This window comes from Pelodiscus sinensis, chromosome 24 (assembly GCF_052426305.1).
Source record: "Pelodiscus sinensis isolate ZL-2025 chromosome 24, ASM5242630v1, whole genome shotgun sequence".
Classification (NCBI taxonomy): domain Eukaryota; kingdom Metazoa; phylum Chordata; order Testudines; family Trionychidae; genus Pelodiscus; species Pelodiscus sinensis.
The window spans coordinates 15,832,966-15,858,474 of NC_143075.1; the positions used below are offsets into that span (position 1 = coordinate 15,832,966).

Sequence of the window (25,509 nt, forward strand, 5' to 3'; positions counted from 1 at the left end):
CCTCCGGAAAAGGGCACTTTTTCCGGAGGATCGGGGCCAGTGTAGACGCTCTTTTCCGGCTTTTTTAAAAGCCGGAAAAAAGCGGCGGACATTTTTATTTAAATGCCGCGGGGGATATTTAAATCCCCCGCGGATTTCCCTACGACGACTGGTGAAATTTACATGCCCCTTCCGGAAAAGGGGCCAGTGTAGACGAGCCCTCCCTGTATCAGAGTGAAATCAAATTAACTCTAATCAAAGACCCTTACGAATGACTCTCTCAAATTCATGGATACGCCTAGTCTGTCACAAATTATCATGTAAACTCTTATCTTTGTCACAGGTTGCCTTGTAAGACCACTCACTCCACATTCTCATGTGCCTTTGTTTTGTAAAACTTACTTCTAGCACTCCTGGGGGGAACAGAAGTCTCAGAGTGCTTCTGCTGAGACTTTGATATGTTAAAGAAGAACAATCCACAACTGAACTGTCTAAGCATTCTGTATAAAGGATCAAAAGCCCTGTAACTCAGGGCTGACTGCTACGGCTGCCAGCCTGCATGCATGCATAATAAAGTTTTCTCTTCTAGGTTTCTCTCCTGCCTCACTGATTTGACCTCCGGCCTCGGACCCTTCTGGGGGCTCTGTACCCCAGGGGAGCGAGATTTCCCCCTCACAGTTTTCTCCTACCCTAATTTAAAGCACGGTCAGGGTTTGGTTGTCCCAGGAAAACAGGAAGTGCTGGGAATGGGACTGTTTTCCAGAACATGGAAAGGGAGGGGGCTGCTATTCAGAGGGACATCATGCTGCAAAGTGACCACTGGGGGAAGCTGCACCACCAAGAGAGTGGTGAGCTGGGGCTCGCCATCTTACCTGCCACCAGACTGGGTAAGTAGTCCCCTGCTCCAAACCCCTCCTCCCTCTCAGCTCTTGGCTGCAGCACCGGAGTGGGGAAAAGTCCCTGCTAGCTGGGGGGAGGTTTGGGAGAGGGAAAGAGAAGGCCACTGCCAGCAGGGAAGGCCTGGGGGAGAAGATAAGGTCCCTGCTGCCCAGATGGGACCCCCGCCATGAGCCCCTTCTCGCCCCCCCGACCCTCACTCTCACCTCCTGCCCTACGCCTCTCCCACGGCCCCAAGGCCATGCCCTGACTCATGCATCCCTCCCCCCCCCCCCCCACACACACACCAACCCACTGCCCTGAAGGACCTGGACAACACTGGGTAACTCTTCTAGTTTTCTTATAAACCATCTCACTTAGGGTTACCAGATAGCAAGTGTGAAATATTGTGACATTTTTTTGTTTCGGGCCAGGTGGGAGGGGAGATAGGTTAGCTGAAGATTCCCACTCACTTTAGTATCACAGAACTAGGATGAGGGTGACCAGATGTCCCCATATTAGATGCATGTGTAAGACAAAGCACCTAACAGGTTAATGTGGATGTTGTCTCTGTGTCTAATACTCTCTGTGCGTGCCCGTTGAGCGTGATTAGACAATGCTGGGAGATGCCCATGTTAAGCTTTCCAGTAATAAGCATGGCCTAAGCACTTCAGTACTTGGATTATGTGATGTTTCAGTCCTTATTGTTGATATAGCGTGACTGGTTTGAAAAGCACCTGATAATTTAGGGGCCTCACACGAGACTCTTTAATGGGAGCAGAGTTCAGAAAGGTGGGTGTTGAGCCTTTCTGAAAAGCAGGCCCCTGTAAGTCGGCTGCCTAGAATCCTAGTGGCATGTGAAAATCTTTGCATGCTCTCTGAATTTGCAGTAAGCTCTTCACCTGGATCTACAGATGATCCATCTGCTAAAGCCAATAGGTCACACTCATTGGCTACGTCTACACTGGCACCCTTTTCTGGAAATGCTTAAAACGGAGCAGTTTTCCGTTATAAGTATTTCCGGAAAAAGCACATCTACATTGGCAGGATGCTTTTCCGGAAAAGCACTTTTTCCAGAAAAGCTTCCGTGGCTAATGTAGACGCGCTTTTCTGCAAAAAAGCCCCGATCGTCATTTTTGCGATCGGGGCTTTTTTGCGGAAAAGAAATCTGTGCTGTCTACACTGGCCCTTTTCCAGAACAGTTTTCTGGAAAAGGACTTTTGCCCGAATGGGAGCAGCATAGTTTTTCCGGAAAAGCACTGATGATTTTATATTAGATCGTCAGTGCTTTTCCGGAAATTCAAGGGGCCAGTGTAGACAGCTGGCAAGTTATTCCGGAAAAGCGGCTGATTTTCCGGAATAAGTGGCCAGTGTAGACACAGCCATTATGTATCTGATGCTGACTATTCCATTATAATAAACCCCCTTGACACGTTTGCCCCAGTGGTCTTCCGAGTGAGACGTGGCCCAACCTTCAACTCCTAAGAGTCTGGAAGGAGTTTGTGCCCAATTAGCCGCGTGTTCAGAATCCCGTGGGTCTGTGCAAGTTTCCTTCTCAAACCATCCCCGAGAATGACGTGTTCAATTCTTTCCCTTCCAGGTTTGGCCCTCGCCATATTCGGGCCGAGTCGAGCATGATGAGGTCATGTAATCCCAGCACCGGGGCCGCACCTTTCCATTCCCTCATGGTGGCCGACATTGGCGATGTGAACGTGAACCTCTACAACCTGCTGGAGAGCTGCAGGCAAATCCGAGAAGCCTATCAGAAGATTGTGGCAGCCGGCTGCATTCCCCTCACGCTGGGTAAGGACCCCTGGCCTGGGCCCCGTCTCATGCTTTGCTGTTGCAATGCTGGCTAGTAAGTGGGCAGCCGAAAGTGCGGCAGGATCCATTAAAGCAATAATTTTTGCATGGGAGCCACTTAATGAAATTTGGTAGGTAGTCATGGGCCAGCTCCACCCTGGAAGGGGCCGGGCATGGGGCAGAAGTAGTGGGGTTGGGAAGTAGCCTCCCCCCAGAGTTGTCCAGGGCTGGAGGTGCTGAATTAACACAGCCAGGGGCGGCCCGTGAGCCTAGGCGAGCTAGGCAGCTGCCTAGGGCGCCACTGACCCAGGCGCCCGATGATGACATCATGGGGTGCCAGGGCGCCCAATGATGACGTCACGGCCATTGACGGCTGTGCAGGTAGGGGCGCCGATTGCTCCGCCCTGCCTAGGGCGCCAGCTGCTGCAGCCGGCTGTGGGCCGCTCCTGAACACAGCAAAAAGGGCTCTCAGCTCCCAGCCCTGCTGCTACCGCATTGCCTGGCAGCCGCCTGGAGTCACCACAGCTATTGAAAGGGCTCATGGCTTCACCCCCTGCCGGTGTAGTTCCACGGCCAGAAGCCATTTAAATGGGATCTGGCCAAGCCGCTGCCTGGACATTTGGTGTCACACGCAGCAGGCTATAAACAGAAAGCCCCCAGATGCAGTCTGCAGGCTGGGCCGAAGTGCTAGGCGGGCCACATCCCACCTCTGGGCCACATCTTGCCCAGCCCTGCATTAAAGCCATCTCCCTCCTTCCACCCCATACACTGCAATGGATACAAAGCAATTTATTAACAGGGTGCTGTGAACGCAGCAGCGCACTCTCCTCCCCCTCTTCCCCGCAGAGAGATTTCAGTTTCCTTCAGCTGCGCTCAGACTTTTGCTGCTGCTGGTTCTTCCCAAATCGTTCAGATTTTTGCAAGTAGACGAGGGAAAAAATGTCCTGAAGGTGTTAGTGAGCCACCGTTTTATACTGCTTAGCACGTCACTCAGAACATACTCTTCGTGGTGGTAGCTGATGGTATGTGGTAGTGGGAGTTCATTGCTTATCAGTCCTCCAAGTGCCCCAAGAATGCCCCAAGAATGCCAAGAATTTTCCTGTGCTGAATGGATTCAGATCTCCAATGAGCAGCGGCGGATATAGGGCAGGGCGAGTGGGGCGGCTGCCCTGGGCCCCGTGCTTCAATAGGCCCCGCGCACGCACTACTACCTGTCGGCTGTGGCCGTGGCGCATGCGTGAAATTGTGCTGCCTTGGGCCCCGCAAAACTCTCATCCACCCCTGCCAAAGAGAGTGGCTGTCAGCATATTGGCAGGATGACTGCTCTTCCCTGTGGCTACGTCTAGACTGCAAGCCTCTTTCGAAAAAGAGTGTCTAGACTACAAGCAGTACTTTTGAAAAAGCAAGCCGCCTTTTCGAAAGAGAGCACCCAGGCAGTCTAAAGCATAAAACACAAAAAACATATTAAAACTAAACCTCCAAATATGATCTTAAATGTGTTTCGTTTACCTGGACATCAGGATCTGAAATGAGCAGTTGATGCCCATAAAAAAGCGTTTAGGGGTTTAAACTGAAATCAAACCTTACACAGGCTTTTAGTTTCATGGCAGACTTGTACTGGTGTATGTGCACGTGCACTCAACTGTTTTACCTTAGGACATCTATAACTTTGCAATCCAAAACTTTACTCTTGGGAACATAGGCAGTCAGGGGATGGATTACAAGTCAGGTTCAGTCAACTCAAATGCCCTGAGTCCATATTTGGGAGTATGTTTCCTGTATTTATAACACATAGCTGGGATCCCTCCCCTCAAACTGCTGCCAAAGCACCCTTCCCACTGGTGAAATTCAGTCACTTGAAGATCTCCTGTCATCCCGTTTACCAAAGTACGAGGTAGGATATTGCAACCAGGCATGGTCAGATTTTTTTGCATGAACTGGAGCTCTTCTGCTTCGTATGGGGCTCTCCGGGTCTCACAGCTAATCAGTGTCGAGCCCAAATCAGACTAGGGATGTCAACATGGAGTCACCTATACAATTAACTGATAAGCCTAGACTTATTGGTTAATCTTGTTGACTACATGCATTTACACACACACACACACACTTGCTGCCTCTGTATAAGAGGCAGCAAGTGTGGGGAAAGCAGGAGCCAGTGCTGAGGGAAGCCAGCCTAAAAGCCAGTTTCTGCCAGCACTGGCTCTGCGGTGCCACCCTTTCCCCGCGCTGCTGCCTCCATCGGGGGTGGAGTAGGGAAGGCTGCCACAAAGCAGCGTCTGTCCCTGAAAGGTCCAAGGTCCCTGTGGACAGAGGCTGCTCTGCCTCCCAGGCTGCTCCGTGGACAGAGCCTGGTCCCCAGCATCTCGGAGGACAGAGGCTGGTCCACATGAGTTCTGAGGGGGGCCCAGGCTTGCCACAGACAGAGGCTGCTCACAGACAGGAACTGCTGCCAGGAGGGTCTGAGCTCCCCTTAGAGAGGGGAGGAGGAGCAGCCTCTGTCTGCAGGGAGGTTGGACACCCCACAGGCAGGGGCTGTTTTTAAATTGGTTCCCCTCGCAGACTGGCTCCCGCTGGGCACCCTGCACTGCTGCCTCTGATACAGCGTGGGGTCTGAGCGCACTGGCTGCTGGCCCCACCCCTGGGGACTATAGAATAGACGTGTAACCGATACAAATTCATGCGGTTACTCCACTATTCAGTTACCCAATAGCTAACATGCCTAAAGGAGACCTCACAGGAGACTGCTGTGGTGCTGGTGACTCAATATGGAGTGTTCTTCCCTCTGAATCAGGGAGCTGAACACCCTGTATAGTCCTGGAGGTGCAATCTTTCAGGTAAATTGTTGTAAAACATTTCCAGACTGCTCGTGCTCACTTGCAGGAGATAAGTTTCTGGGTCCTGACTCCATTCCAGTTTGGGTAATTCCCATTGAAGTTTCAAAGACATAATTGTGTTATTCCACTCCTCAGCTGTTGTTTAGCGTTGCTGTGGGTTGTTAAATCTCAGCTGCGAGACACCCAGAGGTAGCTGCAAGCAGAGGATGAAGCATCTCCTGAATATTCATCTGTATGCCCAATATCTACATTTAGAAGCTGGCCTTGAGTACCAGCTGCAGCAAGAGAACAAAAGCTGGATGGATTTTTGAGAGCTTTTAGTATTAAAAAGGGGCAATTTCTCTTATCTGCCACCAATGTAGAGCTTCTGGGATGGCAGTTAGATTAATAGAGGATGATCTCTCTTTGTAAAGTGCTGATATGCTCCCCTATCGGAGGAGAGGTGCATTATGAATGGAGCTTGCTACGGCTGGAAAATTATATTTGATCAATGCCAGACTGTTCTTATTATCTAGCGTGTTCTCTGTTCCCTGTCCTGTTGCAGGTGGAGATCACACAATAACATACCCAATCCTGCAGGCGGTGGCAGAAAAGTAAGTTTAAAATCTGAAAATGTGGCAAGTGTAAAAGTTGACCCCTTGCGGGGATAGAAGTGATTTCCCCCTTGAGTTGTTGAGTGTGTGCTGGGTAGTTCATAAAAATGTGAGGCTGGAAGGGACCTCGAGAGGACAATTAGACCAGCTCCCTGTACTATGGCAAAACCAATTATACTAAGGGCACGTCTTCACTCCGCAGAAGTTTGATGCTGCCAAGATCAATATTCTGGAGTTTGATTTAGCGAGTCTAGTTAAGACTCGCTAAATTGAACTCAGAGGGTAACCCTGCCAGCAGTTGGTACTTCTGCTCTTGCCAGGAGTAAGGGAAGCGGGTAGAACTGTTTGTTCCCATCAACCTCCTGTTGTAGGGATGCTGCCAAGCTCAGTTTAAGATCAGATGACTCCAGCTATGTAGAATACATAGCTGGAGTTGCATCCTTAAGCCAAGCTGCTGGGTCTAGTGTAGACCTGGATTTAGATCACGTTATAGTAATTTAATCTAGACTACATTATCTTAGTGTGCTTATAAGAATGTTATGTGGGACTGTGTCTAAAGGCTTTCAGAAATCGAAATACATTGTGTCTACAGCTTCCACCTCAGCCAGTCTGTTGAAGAAGGAAATTTGGTTGGGGCTGGCATGATTCCTTCTCGATAAATGCATACTGGCTATTCTTTTTCACCCTATTATCCTGTAGGGGTGTGTATAGACTACATGCCTCCGTCGACGGAGGCATGTAGATTAGCCCGATCGGCAGAGGGAAATGAAGCCGCAATTAAAATAATCGCGGCTTCATTTAAATTTAAATGCCTCGTGAAACCAGGTTTACCTGTGCCGATCAAGAAAGGCTTCTTTGTCGGCGCATCGCGTCCAGACTGCCCCGATCTGCCGACAAACAGCTGATCGGCAGAGCGGGGCAGCCATTTAAATTTAAATGAAGCCACGATTATTTTAATCGCGGCTTCATTTCCCTCTGCCGATCTGGCTAATCTACATGCCTCCGTCGATGGAGGCATGTAGTTTAGACGTACCCTAGGTGCTTACGAATGTATTACTTAATATATTCGCAATTCTTTCATATATCTAAGTTAGGCTGTCTGGTCTATAATTCTGTAGGTCAGGGCTAGGCAAAATACGGCCCAGGGGCTGGTTCTGGCCAGCGAAAAGACCAGATCCGGCCCGTGGGCCACCCTGCTGGGACCTTCAGGCACACAGTTGCGGCGGATTTAAAGCACAGTCCCGCAGCTCTTTGCTCTGGAGGGAAGAGGAGGCGTCGTGTGATTTCTCTGCCCCAACCCAATCCTCAGCTCCTGGAAACAACCAGCCAATAGGAGTTGAGAGATTGGGCTGGAGGTAGGGCAAGTCTCTTACCTCTCCTGGAGCTGAGAGCCACGTGGAGGGAACAGCCTGCAGCTCTGAGTGATCTAGGGCGGCAGCAGGCAGGGAGCCCAGCCTGCTTTGGGGGTGCTGCAGGCTTAAGTAGGCACCCCCCAGCCAGAGCCTGCCTCTGGCACCTCAACTCTCTCCCCCAGCTCACCATCCAAACCCTCTGCACTCTCCTGCCCCAGATCACAACTCCCTCCCAGACTCTGTACCCCTTCCTGCACCCCTCCCCCAGGCCAGAATCCTCTCCTGCACCCAAACACCCTCCCAGATCCTGCACCCAACCCCCTGATGCAGATCACAGCCCCCTCCTTGACCCAAACTCCCTCTCAGACCTCAAGCCATCTCCTGCACCCCAGTCCCTTGCCCTGTGTGCCCTTCTGCACCCAACCTCTATGCTAGACCCCGCACCTCCTCCACAGAAAAGTGCGGCCATTGACCATTTTCAAAATCTTTTGAGTGGCCTCACCAAAAATTATTGCCCACCCTTGCTCTAGGTCCTCTTTATTGCCCTAACTCTTGCCTTTCTCCAGTCCTCTGGGAGCTTACTTGTCCATGGGTTCTTAAACATAATCACAAACAGTTCTGAGATTGTTCTGGCTAGTTTCTTAAGTACCCGAATATGAATTTCATCTAGGGTTGCCAGGTGTCTGGTATTCAATCAGACAGTCTGGTTTTTGGGCCATCTGTCCGGTAAAAATATTCAGAAAATACCAGACATGTGCAATGTCTGGTATTATCTGGTTTTCCGGTTGTGCGCCTGACAGAAGCCTGGCAGGGGGTGGAGTGGCTGGGAGTTGGGGCGCAGTTGGCACTGGGAGTCTCTGGTTGCGTCTGACGTAGGAGTGATGCCTTGGGGAGGAGGAGAAGCCCTGTCCCGTGCTCCTGAGTGCTGTTCAAGCGCATTGTGGAGCCATAACCGGACTCCTCGTGCTTCGCCGGGACCGTGCACAGGACAGGCAGTGCCCTGGGATTTGCATGTGCCTGGGTTAGCCCCACTCTCCGCCGGCCGATTCTCTCCCTCCCACCACTCCTCCTCCTGGCCAGCCCCGCTCCCTCCGACCTGCTCCCGGCCAGCCCTGCTTCCTGTGGCCAGTTCTCCTCCTCCTGATCTCCCCTGGCCAGGCCCCTGCCCCCGACCCACCCCCCGCCAGCCCTGCTTCCCATCACCTCCCCCTCCCGGCCAGCCCCGTTCCCCTCCCGGCTGGTCCCTTCCCCCCGCCCCTCCTCAAGTGTGTCTGGTATTTTTTCTGAAGCTACCTGGTAACCCTAATTTCATCAGACCCTAGAGACATAAATACACGTAACCTAAATAAATATTTTTAACTTGTTCTTTCCCTATTTTGGCTTGCATTCCTTTATCTTTGTTCTTAACATTAATTGTGTTAAGTAGGATCACAATACAGTCTTCATTTTAGCGAAGACTGTAGCAAAACAGGCATTACACATCTGAACCTTCTTATTGTTACTGGCTTTTAGCGCTCTTTCGCTGATAAATGGAGGACCTACACTTTCCTTTGTCTTTCTCATCCTATTCATGTATTCCTAGAACCTCTTCTGATTGTCTTTTATGTCCCTTGGTAAGTGTAACTTATTTTTATAGTATAGAACACTAGAACTGGAAGGAACCTCGAGAGATCATCAAGTCCAGTCCCTTGCCCTCACCTCAGGACCAAGTACTATCTAGATCATCCCTGATAGATGTTTATCTAACCTGCTTTTAAATATCTCCAATTATGGAGATTCCACAACCTGCGTTGGCAATTTATTCCAGTGCTTAACCACCCTGACAATTAGGAAGTTTTTCCTAATGTCCAAACTAAACCTTCCTTGCTGAAATTTAATCCCATTGCTTCTTGTCCTATCATCAGAGGTTAAGGAGAATAATTTTTCTCCCTCTTCCTTGTGTCAAAGTCAGACAGGACTCACAGATTTGTCAGACCGCTCTGTTTATTAGCAAAGCTGCTCTGCTAAATGCACCCAGAAAATGTGAGTACCATACAAGGTTCAAACCCCTTGATTTATACAGTCAAAAGAAAGCCAAGTTAACAGGATTAAAAAGAGGGGCAAAACTTCACATGATTAGTGTGAGACTAGTCAAGTATCTTCATTTCAACATCAAGCACACAGCAATCAGCTGTCCATATCTCCCTGGTTATCTCAATTGCTTTCTGCCTAACACCTAATGTTCCTTTTCCTGTTAACTCAGGCCCACCTGGCTAGCATGCTGATCTGCGTACCTACAATCAACATTAACATACTTTTCTTCTTCCTCTTAAAAGACAAACAGTATTCCTTCAACTTATTCAATTATTACAGCACAATTCATCTTTCTCTTACAGTATAATTCTTTCTACTTTCACACTTGTAACACCTTTTTAGGTACTTGAAAGTTATTATGATGTCCTCTCTCTGTCTTCTCTTTTCCAAACTAAACAAACCCAATTCTTTCAGTGTTCCTTTATATAGATCATGTTTTCTAGACCTTTAACCATTTTTGTTGTCTTCTCTGGACCTTCTCCAATTTCTCCACATCTTTCCTGAAGTGTGGTGCTTAGAACTGGACATAATACTCCAACAGAGGCCTAATCATTGTAAAGTCGGGGCGGCCCGTGAGCCTAGGCAAATTAGGCAGTTGCCTAGGGCGCCGCTGGCCCGGGTGCCCGATGATAACGTCACGGTCATTGATGGCCGTGCAGGTGGGGGCGCCGATTGCGCCTTCCACCTGGGGCGCCAGCTGCCGCAGCCGGCCTTGAGTCACTCCTGAGTAAAGTGGAATTATTTTGTGTCCTATTGTTGACCCATAGTTAGTTTGTGGTCCACTATGAACTCTAGATCCCTTTCTGCAGTACTCCTTCCTAGACAGTCACTTCCCATTTTGTATGTGTACAGCTGATTGTTTCTTCCTAAGTGGAGTACTTTGCATTTATCTTTATTGAACTTCACCCTGTTTACCTCAGACCATTTCTCCAGTTTGTCCAGCTCATTTTGAATTATGAAAAATCATTATGAATTATGAAAAAATTATTACTGAAGCGCCATTTTATACTTTGTACTGCCTTAACTCTGTTTAAAGTTGGGTGTGTGTGTGTACGCATTTGTAATCTCATTTAAAAGAGTGAGTGTAGGGCTGTGTGTAAAGGGATCAGTCTCTGAAGCTAGCCTGTCTGAGTGACCAGCTGCCTGCATTCTCCACCAAAATGTGACACTTGTAGAAATAGAACCAGCAGAATCTTATTTGGGAATAAGACAATATGCCATGTTTATCATGAATGCAGAATTTACTGTCTCTAGCTACTAAAATTATGCACCACACTCAGACACACAATCATACAGGTGGGATATAGTTACCAGTCTCAGTTGCTCATGCTAGTCCACTGGTCAGGCAGTCTAAACATGAGTAGTGGAGCCAGATCATGTTGGTGTCACTGATGTTCCTAGAGGATGACTGTAGAACTAAAAGACTCAATCCTATAGTTTTGCATCCATATATTTCATGTTTTAGTTTAAAGCTCCTATTCTGTAGCATTGCCTCAGAGCACTGTATGAGTCATCAGTTAATAGCAGGTGTGACTTTAATCTTCTTTTCTTTATGGGGTTTTTGTCTGTTTTCCTAGGTGGGTTCATTTGCAGGGCTCACTCACATTGATGGAAAAAAAACCCCAAGAGTAGTCCTATAGACCATAGAGACTAATAAATAAATACATGAATATATAATGTATATAGTATCATGAGCTTTCATGGGCAAAACCCACTTCCTCAGATAGAGTGGAGAAAAAAGGGGGAACCTCCCAACTTAAAAAGAAGGGAGAGGAGGAGAAAAAGAAAAAAATACACCTGTCAATTGTAGTGCTGGTGCTAATGAGGCTAACTGAGTGGGCTGTAAGTGTCCCATACTTAGCTTTTGATGTCATTTGGATGTTGAATATAATCGCCCATCCAGTTCATGTCTTTATTCAAGCCATGAAGGCCAGTTCCTCAAGTCTGTCTCTGTAGTTGGTTTCTGAAATTCCTTTGTAGAAGAATGGCTATTTTTAAATCCATTAATGAGTGCCCAGGTAGGCTAAAATGTGTTCTTATAGGTTTTTGTGTATTACCATTTCTGGTATCCGACTTGTGTCCACTTTGTCATAGAGACGGTCCAGTTTGGCCAATATACATGGCAGAGGGACATTGCTGGCACGTCATGGCATAGATCACATTAGAAGATGTTCAGTTGTATGAGCCTCTCATGTTATGGCTTATGTGGTTTCTTCCTGTGCACACTTGTACAGATGTGTGGACAGAGTTGGTAACTGGGTTTATTGCAGGGGTAGGTTCCTGGATGAGTATGTTTGGGGTGTGATGTGTGATTGCTGAAAATAACTTGCTTCACATTAGGGAGTTGTCTATAGGCAAGGTTTGGCCTGTTTCCCAAGGCCAAAGAACAAGGTGGTGCTAGCAACTCATCACCCAGACAGGCTGGCTCCAGGGACTGATCCCTTTATACATACACCCACATTCACACTTTTAAATGAGATTACATACACACACACCAAACTTTAAACAGAGTCAAGGCAATACAATGTTTAAAACGAGGGTTTAGATACAATATATAAAAAAGTTACAGTAACAGATTCTTCAAAGGCAATTCTTAACAGGTTATTAACAAATTAATCCAAATCCCATTGATAAGAATTTGACTGCAGTTCATGAGGTTACATGATGTCAGATTGATAGATATAATCAATTAAAAGACCGATTTTTATTCTTTAGCCCTACATATTTGCCCGTTTCCATTCTTCTGGAATCTCTCTCATCTTCCATGATACTTCAAAGATGATTACTAATGGCTCAGATACTCAAAGAGCTGATTGAGGAGGTATTATAGGATGCATTTAAACAGACCCTGGTGACTTAAAGACATCCAAATCTTAAAAGTAATTTGTAACTTGTTCTATCCATATTTTAACTTCTGAACCTACCTCCTTTTCTCCAGCATTCACTATTGTAGGCACCCAATCACCACCAACTTTCTTTGCTAAAAACTGACACAAAGAAGTTGTTAAGCACCTCTGCCGTTTCCACATTTCCTGCTATCGGTTTTCCCTCTTCATTGAGCAATGGGCCTACCTTGTGCGTGGCCTTTCTCTTGCTTCACATATATTTGTAAAATAATCTTGATACCCTTGATATTTCTAGCTAGATTGAGCTTGTTTTGTGCCTTCATCTAATTTTGCCCTTACATATTTGTGTTATTTGTTTATATTCATCCTTTGTACTTTGACCTACTTTCCACTTTTTATAGGACTTCTTTTTGATATTTAGATCATTCTAGATCTCCTGATTAAGCCAGAGTATTGTCTTGCCATACTTCCTGTCTTCTCTATGGAGTGGAATAGTGTTCTCTTTGGGTATGTCTACACTACCCCCCTAGTTCGAACTAGGGGGGTAATGTAGTCATACGGAGTTGCAAATGAATCCCGGGATTTGAATTTCCCGGGCTTCATTTGCATAAAGCCGGCTGGCGCCATTTTTAAATGCCAGCTAGTTCGGACCCCATGCCGCGCGGCTACACGCGACACGGGGTCCGAACTAGCTGGCATTTAAAAATGGCGCCGGCCGGCTTTATGCAAATGAAGCCCGGGAAATTCAATCCCGGGATTCATTTGCAACTCCGTATGACTACATTACCCCCACTAGTTCGAACTAGGGGGGTAGTGTAGACATACCCTCTGACCCTTAATAACGTCCTTTTGAAAAACTGCCAACTGTCCTCAATTGTTTTTCCTCTTAGGCTACGTCTAGACTGCAAAGAAAAGTCGGAAAAAGATACACAATTTGCAAACTGAAATTTGAGTATCTTTTTCCGCTTTTCTTTCAGAAGAGGCTTTTCCAAAATTTGGCCCATCTATACGGGGCTAAATTTTGGAAAAACCTCTTTTTTCGGCACATCCCTTATGCCTCATAGAACGAGGTTTACAGGGATGGTGAAAGAACGTGTCCATGTTTCTGATTTTTTTTTTTCGGAAAACTGGATGCATTCCTTGGACCTCCAGTATCCTGGAAAAGCTCTGCAGTCTAGACTTAGCCTCTGTCTTGCTTCCCATGGGATCTTACCTACCAGCTCCCTGAATTTGCTAAAATCTGCCGCCTTGGTAGGCTCACTGAGTTTGCTAAAGTCTGCCGCCTCAGGGGCATGGATGCTCTTCAGCCTCCCCACCTCCTCCTATAGCTCTCTCAGCTGCTTCCTGAGACATTCCACTAGCAGACACCTTTCACATTGGATGGTCCCCCCAGCCTGGATTTCTGTATGTGGGGAAAGCAAGCCACAGGCTCTGCAAAACCACACCAGGATCTGGGTAAAGGAATCCATGGTCAGGTGGTCTGTCTGGCTACAGGCACAGGCAGAGGAGACAGAAACTGTGCTGGCACAGGTGACGTGGCCCTTCCTAACTATACTGGCTGTATTAGGACTCCCTCTCAAACTCTTTTTTGTGGATCCCTGGTCTGTAGCTCCTCCTGGTTGCTTAGCCTCTGGCTTTGTTTTGTGCCTCTCTAATTTTGCCCCTACATGCTTGTGCTATTCTTTTAGATTTATCATCACCAATTTGTCTCTATTTCCACTTTGTTTGGAGGCTTCCTGTTTAATTTTCAGCTCATTAAAGAGCTCCTGATGGAGCCATCTTAGCTTCCTGATGTTGTGTAGGATGCTGGCAATTTTCCCATTTGCTCTGCTCACTTATCCACAACCCGTTTATGCTGGTCCCAGCTGGCACCTAGTGTCCGTACTCTGTCTTTGGTTCTCTTTGCTGCAGAGTTAATTGGTGAGCGATCATGTGCTTTTTGCCTTCCTCAACCTGCTGAATAGTCACCTGCCTGTTGAGAGGTCCTAGGGCCTAGGACGTCCATTTTATAACCTGTTTGGGGTGTAGATGGCTGACAATGTGAAGGAGTCTAGATTTTATGCTGAAGGGTTGCATGAGGTCAGAGATAACCAACACATTCATGCAGGTGGATGGGAGCAGAGGGCTGGAGCTAACGCCACGTCTGTGCTTGCTCTGCCCCAATTAGGCATGGTCCCGTGGGACTGGTGCATGTGGACGCTCATACTGACACAGGAGATAAAGCGCTGGGGGAGAAAGTCCAACACGGGACACCGTTCCGACGCTGTGTGGAGGAGGGGCTGCTGGATTGCAAACGTGTGGTTCAGATCGGAATCAGAGGTTCCTCCTACTTCCCGGATGCCTACAAATACAGCCGGGACCAGGTAGTGTATACTGCTGCCAAAACCTCCTCTACTCTGCTGGCCTGTTGGGCCTTGCCTGTGTAGTCAGGGCAAAAACAGCCATGGTGTGTGTGACCAACCGGGCCAGGTCTGGGCACGGCTGAGAGCATCTGCTTAGGGCGAATTGCTCAAACTCAGGGCTCCTTACTGCCCCAGACTGGAGACCTTCCCAAATAGGCCACAAACCAGTGACATCGAGCACTTCAGCTGCCGATCTGGCCAGCCAGAAGCCTCATGAGCAAAACCCCTCTGACACCCCAGCTCCCTCTGTGCCACAATCAGTCCTGGCCCTAACACACAGGTGAGAGGTTATAGGACCCAATCTCACCTACCCCGAACAGGTTTTCCGGTCCCAAGAAACCAGCCACAGATCCCAGGTCAATTTACACTTTGGATCTTACCCACAAGACCATGCTGGGCCAATCCTTTAGAATCTAAAATCTAAAGATTTATTACTAAAAGAAAGAAAAGCAGGAGAGTAAGGTTGTTAAAGGATAATACATTACATGCATTGAATCACCCAGTTCTCGATGCAGACTCTTAGCAGAGATGTTATAAACTGCTATCTTAAAAGTCTCTGGTGTACATCCTATGTCAGGATGGGTCCACAGTTTTTTCCAGCTCGTCGTTCTCTGCAAGGCTGTATCTGGGATCAGGAGCAAAACTGAAGACAAAAAATGGAGTCTGTCACCTGGCCTTTTATATCCATCCCTGATCTCTTCCAAGCTGGGCAGGGTCACATGGTCATTAGCCAGGTGTGTGTCTGGCATTTAGATATCCATTGTCCCTGGAGAGTTGCTCATTAACATATCCATTGGCTGCACATTCCTCTGCATTGCTCAGCCACAGACAGAGACGTTTCCAGCATCCATACAGAGTCCATGTTTATAACTCCACATACAGACATTACACAATTCCATGAACAGCATCTACAGAATCAGTAGAAGATAAGCTTTTGTTTGACACCTCACATGCCCTCCTTTGTATATACTTCGGGGCCCACACCTCCCAATGGGTGCAGCAGTGATCTGGCTGCTCCCCTTAAAATCCAGTAATGTGACAGCGCGCAATATGTCCTTCTTCCCAAGAGGGGTGTTTTGTGTAAAGACAAGAGGTGCCAGATGATCGTATTCATTAATCGATGCCATCGCATGGAACACGAATCTCAGTCCAATCCCTGCAACTACGACACTGAGAGCAAGAAAAAAGCACTGCTGCCCCCTCCTGGCTATCTTGCCTGTGCTGCTTCCAGCCATATATTCTAATGAACTGCTTCACCTCTGGAAAAAGCACTACTTGCTAAGGCAGATTGAGACCCCGGTCTGTCCTCCTGGGGGGTGTAATGAAAGACGGAGCAAAGGCAAGGCCAGAGAATGGCTGAAAGCCCCAGCGACAATCAGCTTAGTGCTAACGAGCAGTGTCTTGCCCAGGAACTGAAAGTAGAGGGTGTGTCCAAATTTAGAGGACGGAGCCGGAGGGGAGTGACTGTGAGAACAAAGGGGGAGCAGGACGTTTTCTCTGGCAAGGCAATTCCCTGCTAACTCTCAGCCCCAATTGTTAAACATCGTAAAACGCCAGCACGTATGAGCATTTGAATGTGGGAGGGTTTGCTGCTGTTTATAAATAACATTTTGAAATGATTAGGTCAGCCAACGTTACTGATGTTGACATAACAGACACAGCTGTGCGAGGTAGCTAGTCTTTGGTCCTATTTTTCAAACCTATTATGTTTTTTTCAGATACAAGTTTTTTTATCAGATACTAGAAGACTTAGCCAGCATTGCCTAGGGCCGGTTGAGGGATGTGTGCATGGCTCACCCACCAGCTACTCCCTGGGGCCAGCAGCGTGGGGGGAACCCCACATGCCTCCTGCAGGCGTTGCCTCAGGACCAGCCTGGAGCAATAGAGACTGCACAGCATGATGGGCAGCTGGTCTCTGCAGGTAGCCCGTGGTGGCAAGGGCCATGCTGCTGGCCAGCAGCTGCTCCCCAGGGCTGGGGTGCTTGGTGCCCTATTGTGGTCATTCGTGAGTATAAGTGTTCCTGCTCTCACACCCCTCCCTTTCTGTCTGATAGGAAACCAAAGGCATTTCAAGCACATCCCATTGGCCTGGCACAACCAAACTCTGACCTTATGATAAGAGGACACTGCCTACCTAATTTGGTAGTCTAGTTCTTACCGTTTAGGAAGAGTTCTTGAACAAATGCCGGACACATAGACAGACGCACAAACTCTCTCAAATATATAGTACATAGGCCCTTAAAATACATAGACCCTTAAATGTCCCATCGTCAACTACATGGAATTGTGTCCAACTAGAACAACTTTTAAACACCTAGCTCTAGTGGGACAATGGTTTAACTGGCAATGCTGCATGTAACTAGTTGAGCGCTGGGGAGAGAGGAGGATGCTAAAGGGGCATATAGGGGAATCACGGCTTGGGGGAGCTGTTTCAGGAACGTCGCACTGGATCACCGCTCTCTCCACCGGCTTCCTTTCCCCAGCAGCGTGTTTCAGGCAGTGGAAGCCAAACATGTTTTCCCTTCCTCCAACAGGGTTTCCGCGTCGTCCTGGCTGAAGACTGCTGGATGAAGTCATTGGTCCCACTGATGGGGGAGGTGAGACAGCAGATGGGAACCAAGCCCATTTACATCAGCTTTGATATTGATGGATTAGACCCTGCGTATGCTCCTGGCACGGGAGCTCCTGAAATTGCTGGTCTTACACCTGCTCAGGTAAGGAGATGCTCAGACTTTTTCTGAACCTGCAGAGTAGACACAGGGGAAACCTGGTTCCCTTTAAAGGAAGTCCCAGGGTTTACTCCTTCTGCCCCTCTTGGAATCTAAGAGTCAAGGGATTTAGAAATGGGATTTAGAAATCTTTAAAAAAAGAAAAGTGACATATTGGGAATTGAAATAATTGAGAACTCGTATCCTGCCTCTAATATTGTTAATATTGGTAGATTGGTATTTATCCTTCTATTGTAGGAAAGCCCTGCTAAGGGAGAGTGAGCTGATAGCCACTTTGGTGGGGTCTCAGTATTTATACATCTGATCCTCTGCTTCTTGCTCAGTCCTGTTCAGCATAAAACAAACAAAGAACCCTAGGTTACAGCAGGGGCCTTGGATGTGAAGACTGTATCTTCACAGATTTCACATCAGCTGTTTAAAAACAAAAACACCACTTTGGTCATCTACTGTATATTTGAGAGAGTGAGTTTGTCTGTCTGTCTGTCTGACTGACTGACTGACTGTTCGTTCAAGGACTCCTCCTAAACAGTAAGAGCAAGGACCACCGAATTCGGTAGGCAGTTTCCTCTTACCTTAACTTAAAGCAGGGATATGGTTTGGTTGGACCAGAAAAATGGGATGTGCCTGGAATGGGATTGTGCTTCATACGCAAAAGAGAAAGACTCATCAACCAGGTGAAAGGGGCTGGCTGGTGGCATGCACCCTGTGTTCTAGGCTGCCCCAGCCCCAAACCTCCCACATCCTCAGGTGCCCTTTAGGGAGGGCAGCTGGGCTGAAGCCACCCCCCTTTTCCCCCCCCCCACATTTGTACAGGGACATTGCTAGCTGTTCCCCTTTGTGAGGGAGCGAGGGGAAAGCTCACAGTTTGCACATTCCTCACTCTGGCTGGGGAGTGCAAGGGGCAGATAAACCTGAGTCTGCAGCAGCCGAGGGACATGCACCCTCCCCCGGCTGTGCCCACTGGAGCTGCAGTGACCATGGAGAGGCGCTTCTCTTCTGGCCCCACACTGCTGCAGTGAGGGCTGGGATAGTCCTCTCTCCCTGAGGCAGCCGGTGTACTGAACCCCTCATCCCCAGCCCCTCCCCAGAGCAATGATTTAAATGAAGCACAGACATTTTCATTTAATTTTCCAAAAGACAAAAATTAACTAAGTCGAGGACCCAAGCAATGCTGGGTACACCTTCTAGTTTAAATACATGGAATGTTTTCAAGGTTCACAATCTGAGCACCAAATAACTAGCCCTTTATTATCTTTCAAAGGCTTTGGAGATCATTCGTGGTTGCCGAGGACTGAATATAGTGGGGTGTGACCTTGTTGAACTTGCACCAATATATGATGCTTCTGGTGAGTCAAAGGAAACAATATTTGGAACAAAAAGTACAACTTAGCGCTGCTACATCCAAGCTTTGTCCTGCTTAGCTGTGGAGACTGGACACTGTCTCAAGTTCAAAGCAAAACAAGAGATATTTAGTCCTTGACAGTTTGGGCGTCCCTAGATAACATATGAAGGCGGTGGGAAATATTTGTCGTCAGCTAGACCTACCGTGTGCATTAAATGGCATGTTGCAGGAGAATATTTAAGGAAATGCAGAGTAGTTCTTAGAAACAGCTGTTTCAGAGTATGGAAGAGTGTTTACCCCCAGGATGTTGGAGACACATAGTGCTGTGTAAACACAAGAGGTTGTACTTCTTGAATAACCACGGTGTGGCTTCCTCAACATCAGTCAGAATTCAGCTCAGTACTTTATGGCTGTGTTGAGATCAGTGTTTCTCAACCTTTTTTTTATAAAGTACCCCTCTAAAAAAAATTGTAAGTACCCCCAGTACCTACAGTTTTCAAACACACAACATATTTTTCATTGTAACACATTTGTTTAAACAACTTAATTGTAGCCGGGTGGGCGATGACATTTTTTGGGTGTAAAAAGTACAAGAATAACAAAGTGCTGTAAAACTTAAAACAAAAATTCAGTTTTCTCCAAATTTCAGTTGTATTGACGTACCCCCCCAGACTTCTCTCGAGTACCCTTAAGGGTATTCGTACTGCTGGTTGAGAAACACTGGTCTAGATGACAAAGAAAAGTCAGAAAAAGATACGCAAATTGCAAACCGCAATTTGCCTATCTCTTTCTGCTTTTTTTCTGAAAGAAGCTTTTTTGACATTTGGTCCTGGGCCAAATGTCGGAAAAAATCCTCTTTTGGAACATCTCTTCTTCCTCATAGAATGAGGTTTACAGGGATGCCAAAAAACATGTCTGCTTTTCGGAATTTTTTTTTCGAAAAAGCAGACACGCTCCTTGGACGTGGCAGAGCTTTTCCAGGATACCTCCAGTATCTTGGAAAAACTCTACAGTCTAGATGTACTCTCTGCTTTAACCACTAAGCAATGCTTCCTCTGTACTGCTGTGCCAACCAGATTAATGCAGAGACTTTAGTTCTGCCCTTGACATTGGAAGTGACTTCATGCTTCTCTAGCAATGAAGAAAAACCTATATTAAAAATTATTTTAATTTAGAAAAGCCAATATTTGAACCAATGTGGTGTGGAAACTGTGGGAGGCAAAGCACAGCCTGTAATAAAATGATGCCTTCATTAGGCTTGTGTACTGCCAAAGGCAGAGCTGGCCTTTTTTAGCAGTGCACTCTGTGCTGCTAAGAGAATTCACTTTGTCAGATGTATATGTAACATTGACAGATGGAATTGAACCCGGGACCGCCGCAGCTTAGAACAGGAGTCTCTACTGTGCGAGCTAAATGCCAGCTAGCTGTAGAGCAGACCACACCCAAAAGGTGTGTGGGTTACTACATCCCAGGTGGCTAAACTTATGGACCCTCCAAGGTGCACCAGGCAGTCTTCAGAAGTTTGAGAACTGAGCGTGGCCTGGAGGAGTGGGGAGTCTGAGCCCTGCAACCCCATCCACAGCCAGACGCAACTTTCCTCCCGCAAGTAGAACAGACTTGCTAGCACAGGAACAAGAATCAGCCAGCACAATCCATCTTGGGGACAGGGGCGCCTAGAGCCTGGCCCCCTCCCTGTATCCTAAGCCAGCCCACACTAACACACACCCAGCAGCTGGCCCCAACCCAGCAGGCAGCCCTGCCTTCTCCTTTGTCCAGCTTCCTGAGAAAGGTGTTACCTGGTGGCACCCCCCACATATGCTCAGGTTACAAGAGAGTCTGGGCCATTGTGAACATGCTGAGCTGGGCAGCCTGGGGCAGCCTCCCTTCAGTGAGAGTCACACCCCAAACTCCCATCCCCAGCAGGGCACCAGTGCAGTGCCCAGGGAAACTGAGGCCCACGCACTCAGAGTTCCAAAAGAACAGCACAGGACAGTAGAAATCACAAGCAACGTAACAAGCGAACAGAGTGAAACAATCCCCACTACGTCACAGGGCAAATCTGCCAGGGCTCAGGGCTTCTGCCCCATGGAAAGCGCCTACCAGGGCTTGGGGCATTAGCTTGGCTCCTGCCGAAGCCTCAAGCCTCCTGGCAAGACTGCCCCATGAGACAGAAGCCTGTACCCCATCACCCTGCTGCAAGGCAGAGATCCCAAACCCCTCCCCTCCGTAAGTGGAGAATGGGAGGAAGCATTTGGAGGGCTCCATGATCCACACTTTAGCTGCAGACGAGCTGCATTTGGCCATGCTGGTATATACACATAGTCTGGCTCATGCAGGGGGAGAAGGGCTTGCTTTTTAAACAGCAAATACAAATTGTGTCTGGTTCCTGGAGAGCTAAGAACAATGGAAGGCCCTGTCCTGGGGCCACTTTGCCTTAGATTGATTTCCATTGACAGAAAAGGGGCAAACTTGGAGCCTTCGGCTGCGTCTATACTATAAGCCTCTTCCACAAGAAGAAATGCAAATGGAGCACTCATTTGCATATGTCACACTCTCATTTGCATTTCCTCCTTGGATTTCTTTTGCACAAGAGGTTTTTGTGCAAAAAAGAGCTGTATAGATGGCTCCTTTTTGAGGAAAGGGGAGTTTTGCGCATTTTTTGAGGAAAAACGGCTCTTGCACCAAAAAGGGTTTTTGCGCAAAAAGGAGCCGTCTACACAGTTCTTTTTTGTGCAAAAACCTCTTGTGCAAAAGGGATCTGAGGAGGAAATGCAAATGAGAGCATGACATATGCAAATGAGCACTCCATTTGCATTTCCTCTTGCAGAAGAGGCTTGTAATATAGACACAGCCCGTTTGCATTGATGCTGGCAAAAGTTGGATGTGTGTTCATTGCTGGTGCAGCTCCAACAGAGTAGCAATAGCGAGTGATGGTGTGGATGGGATTGAGTTTGTTATCTTCCCTTCTACAATGGTAAAGACTACAACTTTCCTCTGTGGTGCACAAGAAGGAAGTCGCACCAGCTGTGAATTAGGGGGCGGGCTTTTTTTTTGGCCTTGATGATGCAGCCTTACTCTACGGGGCAAATGAGATTTGGATGACTAAGTCTTAAATTATAGGCAGTCCCCTGGTTACATGGATCCGACTTACATCGGATCCCTACTTACAAACGGGGTGAGGCAACCCTGCACTAGCTGCTTCCCCCCAGCAGACCAGGGAGATGCTAGTGCCCCCCCCAGCAGACCAGGGAGATGCGAAGCTAGCGTCCCCCCCACAGCAGACCTGGGAGACGTGGAGCGGCTTTTCTCAGCAGACACCTCAGCTTGAGAATAAAGGCCTGAGGGAAGTGAGGTGTGGGAGAATAAAACTGAGCTCTGGAGAAATGTTTGGCTAGAGTTTCCCCTACAATATGTACCAGTTCCGACTTACATACAAATTCAACTTAAGAACAAACCTACAGTCCCTATCTTGTACATAACCCGGGGACTGCCTGTACTTGCATATTATTGCAGCTGTCAACTATTAGTTCCTCTGATTTCCTGGGGTTGGGTAAGAGCAGTGGTTCTTAACCTGGGGTACATGCACCCCCTGGGGGTGTGAGATGCCCTTTCCGGGGGTGCGAGACATGCCAGATTTTTATAATATATCTTAGGTTTAAAGAACTGACCTACTTCAATGATTTTTAATAAGGGGTGCGAGAACATATTCTGAGAACCAAAGGGGTGCAGGCTGCAGTAAGGTTAAGAACCACTGGGTTAGGGCTTCCAACTGAAGACAAGTTAGTTTGGTAGCACTAAAGAATTCAGCATAAATATATTTGTAATTGACCAGACCAGGTAACTTTTCACTGGTGTGTGGCCTTTATATCTCTGGTCTCAGGCAAGTGAATCTGTGACTTGTACAAGACTCTGCCAGTATGGAGTCAGTTTCAGGATTGGGGCCCTGATATAACTAACCAGTGCTGAAGGAAGAGTTGGAAAATAACTCCTTGCTCCCGTAGTAATGATTTTCTGACTGACTCTTTAACTGGAAGCGATTGGATGGTCACAGGATTTTTTCCCCCTTTGTTTGTAGGTAACACAGCCCTCATGGGAGCAAATCTGCTGTTTGAAATGTTGTGCGCACTCCCAGGAGTCAAAACAATTTAAACCAGCAAGGAACAGCCTAGGCTAATGAGCGGGCCGTATAAATGGCCTCCTTCAACTCAGTGGACCGCAAGATTGTTATAACGAAGACAGTCTCCTGGGAGAGGGTAGTTTGGCTAATTGCACTTGTGTGCCTAGAAATTGTGGGGGGGGGGGGGGGAATTGCACCGTAGCAGCGCTGTGATTGGATGCAGGCGGAGCACACAGCTCAAAGGGCCAATGTTGTGTACAACCAGCATGCCCCTTCCTTCATGTGCCCTTACTCTGCACATGTGTCACTTCAGTAATACTGGTAGGAAAAAACGACATGGATGGAAACCAACGGAATCTGGCAACCCTGTGCGTGGACAAAATATCTCGTAGGCCACACACAGAGAACCCCAATGGACTGCCTGTGTCCCTCGGGCCGCAAGTTGCCCACCACTGGTTTAAACCTTCATAGGGGGCAGACTCCATAAAGTCTCTACCGGTGTCTCTTCACTTACAAGGTGAGTTTAATAGTCGCAGCCTTTCCATGCAAATACATCAACATAATAGGAGTGAAGACAGACGCCTGAATGGAAGAACTCGGTCAGGTTTTGCTTTTAATTTCTGCCCTCCCTCTCTCTTTGAAGTTAGAGAAGGAGTGCGGGAAAGTGAAGCTTTGTGGTAGATAATACAAACCATTCTCCACCAGACAAAGTCCATTTCAAGCTCCTTTTATGCTAGAAGCAGAACTGGGGGGAGGGGAGCAGGTATAGTATTCATGTTGCTGCAGAAATATGGCCAGCAGTGTGTAGTGTGTCCAGTGCTAGGATTTGCAGCACTGTGTAATAGCATGCAAGACTCAAAAGGTAGAACTGGCTACACACACAAGAAAATAACCATGCATTGTCTGTTTTCTAAGCCAACCGGAACTCAGCAAGTCACCAATTCATACAGGCACTATCTCACTGCTATAAAGCTCTGAGGAATGCCTCAGCCACTGGAGTTGCTTGAATAGATCTCACTCAGGTCAGAGGGTGGCTCATTTGGTAGAATATTTATCCATAGAACCAAGCTACTCTTTTAGGGGAGGGGTGAGTGCAGTGAGGGTTTTAAGTAATCTCCCATGCTCAGAGGAGTGCTTCATAGGAAGGTTCAGACTGCTGCACAGGCGTTAATCTCAATCTGAATCAAAGGAAAACTCATGAAGAATTTGGCAGTCATGCACCATAATGTGACCTACTCGCGGGGCAGCCTCAGACTCCTTCAGGTCACTTTGGAGGAGTTTATTGAGTTTAAAGCAAGCATTAGATAAAGCGATTGTGCCTTCATGGATTAACAGAAAGGGAAGAAGTAGCAAGGTGAGAAGCTGAAACGAAGCATCTTGCAAATTTCTGTCTATAACAAAACTAATTCCACATGTAACAGACGATTGGATGACAGCATTTCCTCGGTAACATAGTTCAAAAATACAATCATTAAAGAATTAAGTTCCTTGATGCAAAGAAGAGTCAATATTGTACTAGAGATGTACCATTGTTGTTTGAAAGGTGTCCGAGCTATTTCACTAGCAGGTATTTACATTTTCTTTTACATGTCTACTGGCTCATAGCAGCTTATGCCTACAATCTGAGGACATGAGTTATGGCTCTAAGAGGCAGTCTAAAAATGGACAGAAGTGGAAAGGCATCTGGAAAACAATGTACATTTAAATGGCTCCACATCTTTACAGTATTTACAGCTGTGCTAACCCCCTTCCCTCCCTGGTTATGGCTTAGGGGGTGAAGCTGTATGTGGAACTATTATACAAGAAGCATAAAACATACAGATCACCTACTAGCCCCAATACCAGCTATTGGTTTGCTACAAAGGAGATACCCCCAGCCACGCTCCTAAATCACTTACCGCAGGGAAAGCTGATGCATAAGAATGCTTGGCATGAGGCCTTTCAGAGTTGCAGAGGCTGGGGAGAGTCTGTAGGGTCTTCCCAGTATCACGCCATGCACTATGGGCTAAGCATTGGGAAGGAGAGGGGGACCTGACCTATGTAACCGGTTCACTGTGTTCAGTCCAAACTGAATCACCGTTGCAAAGAACTCCCAGGTTTTCTTCCACTGAGAAAAGAGGACAGAGGCGATGTGGTGAGCAGGACATTAAAGGAAAATAGACTGGTTTTTGTCTTAGATAGTACAGCATTCAAATACAAGAACAATTTGGTACAGAGGACTTCAGTATGTTTCATCTTTCAAACCTAGGTCAGAGATGTAGGAAGATACTTCTACGCACTGGGCTTAGGAGCATTCATCTAAAACCTACTGTCCATTTTCATGACTGTTTATTCCTGAAAAGAACTGTCCATGGTTGTCATCTTAAAAAGTTTGTAATGTTAGAATCTCTTTTAAATGTCTTCAGTTCAATTCAGAGTTCAAGGGGCTAACTGGTCCCATACAACAGCAATACCTAAATGGTTCCATGTAGACAGATTTAGGAAAAGCCTAACTCTGGAAAAAGAGTCACCATAAAACCCTGAGGCTACGCTACACTACCAGTTTTTGTGGCAAAAATATGCT

At 47.3% G+C, this 25,509-nt stretch overlaps 1 protein-coding gene across 1 annotated transcript in view; it reads left to right on the forward strand.

The window, feature by feature from the left end:
• LOC102443768 (agmatinase, mitochondrial-like) overlaps nt 1–25,154 on the forward strand; it is a 34,259-nt gene extending 9,105 nt beyond the window's left edge. The window contains exons 2-7 of the mRNA XM_006132728.5: nt 2,456–2,658; nt 6,037–6,085; nt 14,524–14,719; nt 17,293–17,472; nt 18,749–18,833; nt 22,905–25,154. Coding sequence (XP_006132790.3) covers nt 2,456–2,658; nt 6,037–6,085; nt 14,524–14,719; nt 17,293–17,472; nt 18,749–18,833; nt 22,905–22,978 — 787 coding nt within the window. The 3' untranslated portion in view covers nt 22,979–25,154. The remainder of the gene's footprint in view (nt 1–2,455; nt 2,659–6,036; nt 6,086–14,523; nt 14,720–17,292; nt 17,473–18,748; nt 18,834–22,904) is intronic.
• The last annotated feature ends 355 nt before the right edge of the window (nt 25,155–25,509 follow it).